The 12420-nt window shown below is 44.6% G+C and overlaps 1 protein-coding gene across 4 annotated transcripts in view; it reads left to right on the top strand.

The window, feature by feature from the left end:
• Positions 1-12420, top strand: part of Tenm3 (teneurin transmembrane protein 3) — a 448945-nt gene that overhangs the window by 410755 nt on the left and 25770 nt on the right. For all 4 annotated transcript variants that reach the window (XM_041673596.1, XM_041673595.1, XM_041673594.1 and 1 more), the window contains one exon: positions 11766-11941. In XM_041673596.1, coding sequence (XP_041529530.1) covers positions 11766-11941 — 176 coding nt within the window. The remainder of the gene's footprint in view (positions 1-11765; positions 11942-12420) is intronic.

Below are 12420 nucleotides of genomic sequence, written 5' to 3'. Positions count from 1 at the left end.
GTAAAACCATAGCTCTTACACTTGAGTGCACACAAAAGCAAATCCGGGGTATGGAATTGGGCGATGGAATAAATTATTTACTAGGAAATGACATTTCACAGCTCTCTGCTCGCTTGCCCACATAAAATACAAGGGTTTCGGCATTTCTAGAGGCGCTTCTTCTGGGTGAAGAAGAAAACGTTAGCGGAGGGGGGGGGGATATGAATTCTAACTGATCTGCACATGCATAGCAGCAGGTTAGTGGCAATTTTCCCATCTTGGGAGTTTGAATATTTGGAGCTCTGTGTTTGTGGAGCCGTGTGATCTTTGGTGAGCTGTATTCAGATTTACAGAGCAAATAAATGAGTTTCAACATTTCCCCGTTTCTGAAGGCATATATGGGTCTCCAGCTCCTCGTTTGGGTTCTTTATTGTCCCTCATTCAAGCTTTGCAATTTCAGAATGAGCTTCTGAATCATTTCTTCATAATGAACCCAACTCCGTGCCCATGGCACAGACATATAACGTACCCACCCCCACCTATTCTGATACCCTGGGAGAATACGGGAAAAGGGACCTCAAAGAAGAAAGGGGTAAAAATGCTAGCTATGGCACCCGTAGGACACTTTCTAATACAAAACAGTCTACAGAAGGCACAAATAAAGTAGCAAAACTCAAGGGTAATTATGTCAAATTAAGAAAGATGCGTCCTTGCTTGTTGACAGGGCAGCGGCTGGAATCACCCAACAATGGTGTCGTGCTGTGTTCTTAGGCAGGCATCCCTCTGATCACGGCTGAGGTAGGGGCTGATTAGAGATGGCTTCCACCTGACAGAACTGAGGATCACTCCTTTGAAACCATCTGACAAACCGCAGGTCATTGTGATTTCTGTCCACAAACAGCATTAAGAATTAAGTCCCCATTTTACAAATAATGCTACTTACAATGAATAGCCCTCAGTCTCCCTTTGATAGTCCCCGCGTCTCTCTTTCTTTGTGAGAGACAGCATTTAGGGACTCAGGACTGACTTCGGAGCAATTTTATCAGCAGAAAACTGAAAATCATGGGGAAATTCTAGCACTTCTTTCCACTGTCTGCTATTTTGGTTAGTTCTCTGAAAGTCTTGCCTGAAGCAGGAAGTCAGAACTGTGTAGACCATTGAATATCGTCACTAAGGTACATTCCAAACATTCACCAGTACACTATTAAGGCAATACTTTCGTCAGTATTTGATTTATTCCAACTCCTTTCTGTAGTCCAGATTAAACAAGCGGGAACAGCGCTAGTCTTCAGAGGCCAGCGTGTCTGCTCCAGTGTGGAGACGTGGCCATTGCAGCAAAGCTACATTAACTCCTTCAGTGTGATCCATTCGGCAAATTAATGCTTTTCAGGTGCTAAATTACTTCCTAATGGCTCAAAGATGAGTAATTCAGCTTCTAACTGTGGCCTTCACTCTCTAAGCCTAGTGTCTGCATCGGGTAGGTGCTCTGATAGCCTCGCCAGGCACTTCATCAACTTGCCTTGCAAAGCACTCATCAGATAATCTACCCAAAGAGCAAGACACATGTGCACCACTTTACATGGTCGCTTGAGAAGAGATTCACGTGGACGACGGGTCAGGGTAGCTTTCCCTTTTCGTTGCCACAGAGCTACAGATTGACAATTGAGAATTTTCTGGAATTGTGCATCAACTCCAGCTCATTTCTGAGGTGGTAAAATGGAAGCCCGCATAGCAGCCCTTGTTCCTTCCTACTCGCCCTGCAGCTCTCCCAGGGAAGTGTGGCAGGCAGCGAAAGCCCAGGAGTCATTTCCAGACATCTAGAGCCTATAGATGTTGAGGACATGACCCTTCTCTTCTGAACTCTGACCTAAGATCAAGAAAGGGCAACGTTAAGAAAGAGATTAGATGGTGGGGCATCATCCACGCGCCTTTGTTCCTTACGACATCCCATTATTGCTGCATCGTGTAAACCACTCATGCATTGACTGCAAGTCCATCCCAAAGCTTGATCAGCCTGTGAGTCTGAAAGGGGGACACATGGAGGGGGAGGGAAGGAGGGAAGAGGAGGGACAAGAGCTGATATAAGGAAATACTGCTTTGGGCCAGCAGGGTAGCTCAGCAACTAAAGGTGTTTGCTACCCAAGTCTGATGTCCTGATACCTGGAGCCCGTGTAAAGGTAGAAGGAGAAAAATGATTCTACCAAAAACACCGTCCTCTGACCTCCACAAATATGCCATGCCACAAGTCTTGTGCATAGCCATAAAAATAATCAGATTTTTATTTCTTACTTCTAAAAAATAATATCACTTTCTAGTTCTACCTAAAAAGGATTCAAGTGTTCACCCCTATTTAAGTATATGGTAAGGAAAGAAGTCTGAAAAAAATTAAGATTTTTTTCCCCCATAAGTAGGCCTTTGATTTAAATGTATATAGAAATCAAAAACTAAAAAGTGTTGGTTTTTAAATAAATAGATAGATTTAAATTTAAGCAAGTAATGAATGTTAGTCTGGCATCAGATGAAATAAAGACCTCATTCTACGACAAACTCAAAAAGAAAAAAAAAAGAGCTAGGTCCCTACAGAGGCAGACATACAGTACTTCCCATTCAGAGGATACAGACTATGGAACTAAAACCCAAATCCCAAGAATGTTGTGATGAGGAGCAATAGCATGGCCCTCCACTACTTCCATCTACATGAATCTGAGTGGATCAGACTGTTCCTATAGAAACCAAAAGGCATTTAGGATGGCTAACTGAAAACCTAAAGGAAGGTCACAGTGGCTATACGCAGTGATCAGTTTTAACTTAGAGCGAGGGAGATGGGTTACAACCAGCAGTTTCTCTTTACTTACATATCTGTTATGTGCGTATTCCATAAGAGATCACTTCAATTATATCCTACTGATTTAATGAAGAGTTCTTTTTAATATAATGTTAAGGCATACCTCACAAAGCCATCCCCTCAACCATAGTCAGTCCCGTATGGGTGTGTCCCACCTGGCACTGCCCTTCTGGGCCACCCTTTAAAGGAGTAGTTAAACCATCTCAAGGAAAAAGGCGATCTTCTTAAATGCCGCATTACAACAGCAAATTGGTTAGCAAACTATTAAATACTTCCAACCCCTGAGGCTCCACTCAGGTGAGGATTTGGCCCATGCCCTTTGGTCAGGGAACATGCCCCACTTATCCACTGCTTTCTGGGCATCATACACATATAGGGATGATGGCAGGTATGGACGTAAGTGCTGGAAAATGGTAAGTCCAGCATCCGCTGGGCCCCGGACAAGTGAGGAAATACTCGGAAGTGTGGTAAGTGTTAAGACAGTGTTGCTCAGCAGGCAGCACAGGCCAGACGACCAGGATGCTCATCTGAGTCAGACAGGGGACAAGAGTAGGCAAGATAGACATCTCAGTTAAGTGAGGAAGAGGTAGAGCTGGCAGCGGGAGCTAAGCTTCGGCTGGGCAGGCTGAGCATGGCAGGATTTGAACAAACATGCACCTTAGAATAACTGAAGCATGATGCCCGGGGATACTGGGAGATGAGACTATGGAAGGATTTCGGGAGAGTGCGGTTCTGCCCAAGTAGGGCTTAAATGACATGTTTAGGATTTGGACTGGCTAGGGAATCTTCCACACTGGATAGAAAAGGTGCAATTAAGCCAGGCGGTGGTGGCGCACGCCTTTAATCCCAGCACTCGGGAGGCAGAGGCAGGCGGATCTCTGTGAGTTCGAGACCAGCCTGGTCTACAAGAGCTAGTTCCAGGACAGGCTCCAAAACCACAGAGAAACCTTGTCTCGGGGGAAAAAAAAGTGCAATTAGGGGAATTTAACTGGGAAGCCACATGGTCAGTTTGGTGACCACATGAGCGTGGACTTAAGGGGGGAAAGTAGAAAGTACAAGGAGAAAAAGAAAGTTATGAATAAGACATGGAGAGCTGAATGCAGACTTGGCACTAATCACAACTTGAATTAATCATCAGATGAATAAATGGGCAATCTCTGGGAGCTCCTCCCTGTCTTCCGATCATAGTTGACAAAATAGATAGGAAAGCAGCAGAAATGTACAGGGAGTTCAGATTTGGAAGTTATGACTGTAAGTTCCCGTGGTACTGTGTTACATGTGATCAGAACAGATAGCTGTGTAAGAACGTGTATGTTGTTGAACACCTTTATCCTAATTCTTGAAAGACTGAGACAGGAAGACCATGAGTTCAAGACCGGCCCGGGTAACTTAGTTAGACATGGTCTTAAAAATAATAATAAAAGAAAGAGAAAGAAATATATGATTAGATCTTAAGGAAAAACCAGTTCTTGAGATGCATATGTGATATTGGAGCTACTGAGAGAACTAGATTAGGAGCGAATGCAGTCACAGCGAAAGGGGTGTAGAAGCTCTGGGTACCAGTGGCAGGGGAGGCTGTTCGGAATCATGACTTGACAGTCTGCACTTCCCTGTGGAAGTAAAAGTAGTGCCCTGTAAAAACACTCAAGGATCCGCTTTCTTGAGACCCGATTCTTCGTAATGTTCAAATTGCTTCTCCTACGTGATATCACTTGCTGTATTTATCTCTTATATGTGTGCATATGTATGTGCACGCATGTTCATGTATGTGCATACAGGTTCAGAGGTCAAAGGAGAACTTTCAGAGTCATTCCTCAGGAGGCACCATCCACCCTATCTTTTGAGACAGGGTTTCCCATTGCTCTAAAGATCACCCAAGTAGACTAGACCAGCAAGCCCCAGGCCTATCTCTACTTCTCCAGTGCTGGGCTTACAACCAGCTCAGGGGCTGCAGCCATAGCAACCCCTAGCTTTGCTGTGCTGGGGATTGAACTGGAGTCTTCATGCTTGCCTGGCAAGCACTCTACACATTGAACCATCTCCCCAGCCCTGATCCCCTTTTGTTTACTCTTTTGTACTCCTCTTCCCTCTGGAAACTGAACAGCATCCATTTACCCTCTCATAGATGGTGAACAGACATCATATTGGTCTCAGTGTTCCCTTATTCTTTGCATTCTAAGCCTACCCACTTACTAAGCAATGCTCTAGTAACCAGTAGACTACACAATAGTCTCCTGCTACTGTGTATCTTTGCATTCGTTGGTACTCACCTGGGTTTTCCAAGCCGTTGGTGTGTGTCCTTGGTCTCCTATGCCATTTTTTTTTCTATTCTCTGCTTGCCCCCTTCTTCTCCTCCTCTCTTTTTCCTTGTTTTTTTCCATGTTACGAAGCTTTGGTTGAATGGGAAAGATGCTCGACTAGAGTAAAAACCTTGACTCCAGGACCAATTTTGTCACTCCCAACGACGATGCTTGGCAAGCCACAGAACTACCTTTATTTATGAAATGAAAGGTTTCTTGGCAACGAAAAATTCCTCCTTACTGTAACAAATCTGCGACTCTAACGTTCTTCCAATTTCTCTTGGCCTCTGTTAACACTTATCCCATAAGAAACATTGACTAAGAGTTACCAGATTTCCCGTACAAAAACAACAATACACATCGCATCTCTGTTGAAACGAGAATCTTATGTAATATTATGCTGGTGGTAATCACAGCCACTCAGTAATAAAGGAGGCTTCTTTGTAAATAGAATAAATGCCTACCCTCAAAAAGTTTTCTCCTGCTCGTAGTCTTTCCCTTTTATTCACACACATCCATTTCCTAGGACAAAGAGAGAGTGGCAGGCTGCTGCCCTTGCCAGTCTCATGGAAGAAGCACAGGTTAGAGCCTGTCCCTTAAGAGCAAGACCTCCTAAGGAAACTCACCCAAGCAAAGAAATGTAAGCAGGTATAACCCACCCTCTCCTGTCTGTTCACATCCCTGTCTCAAGATCCTCTCGGCACTTGAAAGAAAACCTGTGTTAAAAACAAAACAGTGACTTCTTTATTCTTTCTTGATTTCCTCTTCCCCTGTCACCTCGATGTCACTTGATTACTCTAATTATCATGATATTAGCTGCTTTTCCTAATGTCTTCCCAATTTTGGAGGATTTCCTATTGAGAACATTGCTATTGAACTCAAAAGAAATGATTTGTCTCTGATATAATTGTTAAGAAATATTTATATGTAAAATCTTGGGGTTAATATTACAAATCACATTATTATTAACATCAAAATGGCAAATCAACCCACCATTCAAGTATAAATGAGTCCTGTTCTGTTTTTTTTTTCTATTGGTTTACTTGTCCTGCATCAAGAATGAGGATCAAGGAAATGACTCCTGCATTCTTGTTCAGCTCTGATGGGTTGGTAACTGCGTTCCTTACCACAGTAATGGCTAGGTTGTTTTAAATTATCACGATAGAGAAAACTGTCACAGTAGGTGACAACAATGAGTAGATTTTCTTGGTTTTGTTTTTATTGGTTCAAGTGAACAGAAGTTTACGCTATCAGATGGCACACTGAAACACGGGGCCCATGACTCTTTCAGGGAATGTTCACTGTGATTCAAGTCTAAGAGCAAATCCATACACCTACCGAGAAACAGAGTCGGATAATAGTAGAAACTCTGGGAAGATGAGAAAGCCCATCTATGACTGTGCTTAAACATTCCACTCAAGGACCCATCCGAACAGCAGAACTGAAGTCAAGCAAGTTCCAGTGCTTTAGAGAACTGCAAATGGTTTGCACTTGAATAAATTTACAGTAGCAATAGTCTGTTGACACAGAGCTGTTAAGCGTGCCGCTTAGTCAGTGTTTCTCTCAATGGAAAATCTACTGAAGATACTTAAACACGGGAGTATTGTAATCATAGTGTTCCAGATAGTTACCAGAAAGTGTGGGGAGAGGCAGGTAGACCAGTTGTCCAAAGGCAGCCATGGGAATGGGAGCATAAGTATGTGAAAGACAATATAAAAGGAAAATGAAGAGTAGCACACTTCATGTCTGTGGACGGAAAGGAGAGAGAGGATCGAGGTTATGACTCTGAGGCATTTACTAATAATCTTGCTGCCTCAGAAACATAAAAGGAGTTTTGAAAACGCTCTCCAAAAGCTAAAGTAGCTAGTCTAGGCAAAAGAAAATGCAATCAAAATTAAAGTCAAATAAATAGATCGCCATAAAAAAGGGTACCCCATCGCTGCAAGAGCCAAAGGTCAGGGAGAGCCTGAGGGAGAGTGTCTTTTCCAAGCCGAGTCCTCTGTGAAGAGGGGTCAGCTGGGAGCAGCTAAGACCGTGCAATGCGGTGGATCAGGAGCTGCGAGGTTACCCAACGAGTGGAGGGGCGAACATGAAGTCGGCGTTCTGCTCACATTCCCTAGAGCCTATTGCATTGTAAATTCGAAAGGCTCATAAAAGAGAAACTACATCTTTAATACACGAACTGAGGCAGTCTGGTGCACTGAGGCCAAGCCACTCATGAGCGGCACATAAGCAGAAGCGATGTCCGGCGGTATATGGATTAGATTGGAAGGTCGCTGATCTCCCAGGGTCAGAGCCTTCCCGTTGGTTATTGCTGGTACATTGCCTGAAAATTTTCTTCTTTTGATAACGGATTCTTTTGTTTCAATGCCTTACCCAGAATCCTCTGGTCACTTTAAAGTCTCTCCCTTGACTCATTTTCTTTTCTGTTGACAAGGGTCCTGGTCTATGAAAAGGTCTTCATTGATCTACACTGAAATGAAAAACCAAGCAAGGATGATGAGAATTCTTTTCATGTTGCTTTTGTGGGGGTTCTTGACACAGCACCCAAAGGCCTGGCTTTATTGTGCTGAGTGCTTTAAATGGTAGGAGACTAGAAACATCCTGATCACTCCCCCACCTTCCTTTCTTCTTCCTTGCTTCACTCCAGAAGCATGCCATAGAACATGGAAGTCCTCTTCCCCAAGATGGGTCACAGAAACTGTGTTTCCTCTTCTTGTCATGCCGAAGGGGCCCTCTCTGTCCTTTCTGCTCTTAAAGTAGGCCACCAAACCCTCATTTCAGACCCTCCCTAGGGAGACCTAGTAGAATCTGAACAGAAGCCTTGCTTTTCTGGTCCCCTCATTCATCACCATCTGTTTGTACATGTCTTGTCCAATCACCAGCTTGCCCTTTGTCATCCAGCAAAAACATAAAATTTCACACAGGAGTAGCCCCCTTCCCCTGTGTCCCTTGTGATAACAAGGGACGGTACTATATGTTTTCAACCCTGGAGTGTATTTCTTTTAACCAGTTCTCTCTCAGCTTGAAATGAGGCTCTTTCTGCCTTCAGTGCAATTAAAAACCCTTCCTTTATGAAGCGGTAGGGGTAAAAGATGGTAGCTAGCCCTTCACTTAAACGCCCTGTGTTGGTCCCGATGTTTTCCCTATGTTTTGGGTAATCAGTAAGTCTAGGGAACTCTCATAGCCTGGCCTGCCACCTCTTGGTAAGCTCCATCAGTACTTCTCATCGTCAGCCTAACTAAATGCTGCTTTCCTAAAGCCTTCCTCAGAGGGAAATCACACAGCCTCACAGAGACTTCCATCAACATTCCCCAGTGCCCCATCCCCGTGACATGAAGCCTGCTCAGTCTCAAGGTCTGACTCTCCTACAGAGTTCTGCTGCCAAGACCCAGCCACTAAAGGCTCAGTGGCTAACTTCCCTGTCTCCCAGTCCTAACAGCTTCAATGCTCTTCATTCAAGACCTCCATTACCTCCAGCTTCCGCATCCCCTCCCCGTCCCAGTCCTGTGAAAATCTCTGTTATCCAGGCCTGAGAGCAGAGATCTCCTCAAGGAGGTCCCCACTGGCTTCTCCAGCTGGAGACATCTCTGCCTACATTCTGGTCCCTCTAGGGACCCGAGGGGCACTCACTGTGAGGAGGCAAACTTTCACCTATATGACTGCTTTGTATTCTCTTTGGGTTCTCAGTACCCTTGTGCGCAGAAACTGATGGATAACTAGACATGAAGATACCCTGAGGACTCCCACTCATTCCCAGCCTTCCTTCTTTACAAACTCTAGTCCCATTAATGCCTTAACTTAGATTTAGCCTCTTGTTGGCTGGCACAGGGTCGGAACTTCCAGGGCCAGACTGTTAAGCTGAGCCCTTGAGGAGCCAGCCTCTCCTTATGTCATTCTAACTGTGCCGTCTCCAAAGGTTACTTTTATTTTTATTTCCCAAAGAACCAAAAGCTAACACCTTGCCGTTTGAATGCTCAGCATCCTGGCCTGGATCCCCGTGTGCTCAACCTCCTGGGATAGGAAAATGCCTGCCCAGAAGGAAAGAGAATGAGCGGTAAGCCAATGAAAGCATCAAGTCAAAGGTTGGCGAAATGCTTTCTACAGGAGAAAGGTGAAGTTTCTGCTTGAGATTGAATGGGGCTGGGAAATATAAACCCGCAAAAGGGCAGTTCGGTGGCAGGAATGAATCGGCACGCTGCTGGAGAGTGAGATCGTGCGGGTAAAGCACAGGTCTCCGCTTTGAATTGGACCCTGTGATTTACAGAATGGACAATGGACCTGAGGTCAGGTGCCTGACAGCTCCATTGACAGCTCCGCCGTGAGAGCCTGGGCAAGTGACTTAACCACACCATCTCCATCTTGCCACTCACTATATGGGGGAGGGCCACTGCGGTCCAGAATGATCCCTATGGAAGCGCATTCAAAAGGCTGTTAATTTCCAAAGGAGCTGTGAGCAGTACAATGTGATGCAAGAGTTATACTGAATAGAAGCCTCTACTTGAGACTGATTTTTCGTTCATAATTCTCCCTCTCCGCTTTGCCGTGTGAACGGGCCAATGCCTGCTTGTTTCAAGGTCAATAATGTCTTCAGGAAAGCCGTCACAGCCATAAACTATTTTGGATTTCTTTCATTTGTGGCTTAATCTGCTCGGGGCTCTGGGATGGCTGAGGAGGGAAGGATGTCTGCTCTGTTTCTTTGGCGCTGCCTTTTCCGAGTCCAAGCAATGATGACACTTAATGGCGCCTTCGTCTCTCTCGTCCTCCTTCTCTCCTCACTTCCCCCTGAGTGCCCATTCCCACCGCGGCAGCCGCATGGCAGGCTGTCAGACCACGTCAGTCAAACCCAAGATCTCACTGACCCTGAGCCCTCTCGAGTTAATGGGTCAGCACGGGCAGACCTCTGTCTTCGCCGTCTTCACTGCCTGGGACCTTCTAACTGCAAACATTTGTGTGCTTTTCTGCCCTGCGTCCCACACTGCTCTGCGATTCTCGTAGTGGTTGTGTGTTTGCCCATCCCTGGCAGTTTTCACCCTCAGCTAAAAATATCCGTTCTCCACCATCACTGCTTCTGAGCTTGCTACAAGGACACTTCCAAATTTTCATTCAGAATTCTGAATTTGGTTTTCCCTGTTCAGATAATATGTTCATCTTTTTTGATTTTTCTCTGCTGATGTCACAAGTGGAAAATTCAGAATAATTGAATTCTTAGTCAAGGGTTGTTCCTGTGGTACGTTTTAATCATCATGGCATGGTTTTAAAATGGACCCTAACATTTAAATAAGTTTCCTATATTTGTTTTTTAAAGATTTATTTATTATATATACAGTGTTCTGCCTGCATACCAGAAGAGGGTACCAGATCTCACTATAGAGAGCTGTGAACCATCATGTGGTTGCTGGGAATTGAACTCAGGACCTCTAGAATAGCAGCCAGTGCTCTTAACGGCTAAGTCATCTCTCCAGCACAGTTTCCCATATTTGTATGCTAAAAAAATAAGCATGTAATAATATCAAATAATATCAAAGAACTGTTAGATGTCCGGAAATACTGTATCTCATTTCGCTAAATATAATAAGCCACTTGCGATAGCACACAGTCCTAGAATAGCAGTATAGACCAGAGAGGATGGGGGCTGAAGAGGTGGCTCAGAAGTTAGAGCACTTGCCCTTCCTCTAAAGAACCCAGCTTCAGTTGCCAGCACCCACGTCAGGAGGCTCCCAGGCACCTGGAACTCCTTCCGGGGCACCCTACACCTTCACCTGTGTCCCATGGGCATTGCATGCATGTGTACATACTCTGACGTGTACACATGATAAAAATAAATATTTTTCTTTAAAAAAAAAAAAGCAAACAAAAACACACAGTTCTGTGAGTTCGGGTCCAGGCTGATCTACATAGTGAGTTCCAGGACAGTCAGAGCTGTTACACAGAAACCCTGTCTTGGGAAAAAAAAAAAAAACACAGTCATTTTTAAGGAAGGATATTGCAGTCACTAAAGTCCTAGACCACGTCAATCACTGAGAAGTGTCTAGCATCCTTAAGGCTAGGGATGGACTGACACAGAGCTTTGGGATAGCTTTCACTTGGTTTGGGTACCAGCCCCAACACTCTCCAGAAAGAGTCTTTGAAAGGCTGTTTTTCTTCTAGTTAATGTGTTGAAAATGCCTCAAGGTTCTAAAATAATCCTTTAGATGTGTCTGACAGGGGTACATATATGTGTGTGCATGTTGCACGCTCATGGAGGGCTTAGTTAAAATAACCTTAAAAGCACGGAGCACGGAATTATGTCTACTTGGCGGAAAATGTGAAGGAATACTAAGGAATTTAATATCAGCAACCATGTTCCCTTTGAAACAGCAAATTAGATGTGCAGGTGGGTTTTGGTCACACTTCAAAGACTGAAATGCTGAGATGGAGAACTGGTCTGTTTACCCTTGCTCTCACCAGTGAGATTTTTCCGTGTTAAACAGGCCTCTGATTACTTCAAAGCGTGTTTGAAGTCCTCACTCGGCGTAACTCAAGCACAAAGACAAATACACCTCCAAATTGGTGCTGCTAATACTGGCAGGCCTTAAATGTACAGGTAAAAAGTGCCCGCCATTCCCTTGTTAACACCAGACAATGCCTCTCTCGTTCAGCTATGACAGCGAAGGCCGGCTAACGAATGTCACGTTTCCAACCGGAGTGGTTACAAACTTACATGGGGATATGGACAAGGCTATCACGGTGGACCTCGAGTCATCCAGCCGAGACGAGGACGTCAGCATCACTTCCAATTTGTCGTCCATCGATTCTTTCTACACCATGGTTCAAGGTAAAGCAAAGGCAGGGTTTGAAACGATCAACAGGCAAAGTATCGGTAGGACCAAAGTGGAATGCGGTCCTCCATGTTCTAAGATAAACCAGATGAGGGCTGGAGAGATGGCTCAGAGGTTAAGAGCACTGCCTGCTTTTCCAAAGGTCCTGAGTTCAATTCCCAGCAACCACAAGGTGGCTCACAACCATCTGTAATGAGGTCTGGCGCCCTCTTCTGGCCTGCAGGCATACAGACAAAACATTGTATAAATAAATAAATAGATATTTAAAAAAAAAAAAAAACAGATGAGGGGAAGGGAAGGCAGGAATGTTTAGAGACACTGGTGAAACAAGGCCCTGCAGGCAGTATTATATGTGCGCATGCACGGGCCATAAAGTGTATAGAACAATGCTAGCCTTGTAAAATGCCTTTTTCCATTGTTACTTAATATAACAACTTAATTCCAGCTTTAGATGCATGTCCCCCTACCGGCTTTG

The sequence above is a fragment of the Microtus oregoni genome, unplaced genomic scaffold, assembly GCF_018167655.1.
Source record: "Microtus oregoni isolate MIOR12 unplaced genomic scaffold, Mior012 000024F_ref0000369, whole genome shotgun sequence".
In the NCBI taxonomy this organism is placed as follows: Eukaryota; Metazoa; Chordata; class Mammalia; order Rodentia; family Cricetidae; genus Microtus; species Microtus oregoni.
Note: the sequence above shows the minus strand (reverse complement) of the source record. Positions and strands in the feature narration are given on the sequence as shown.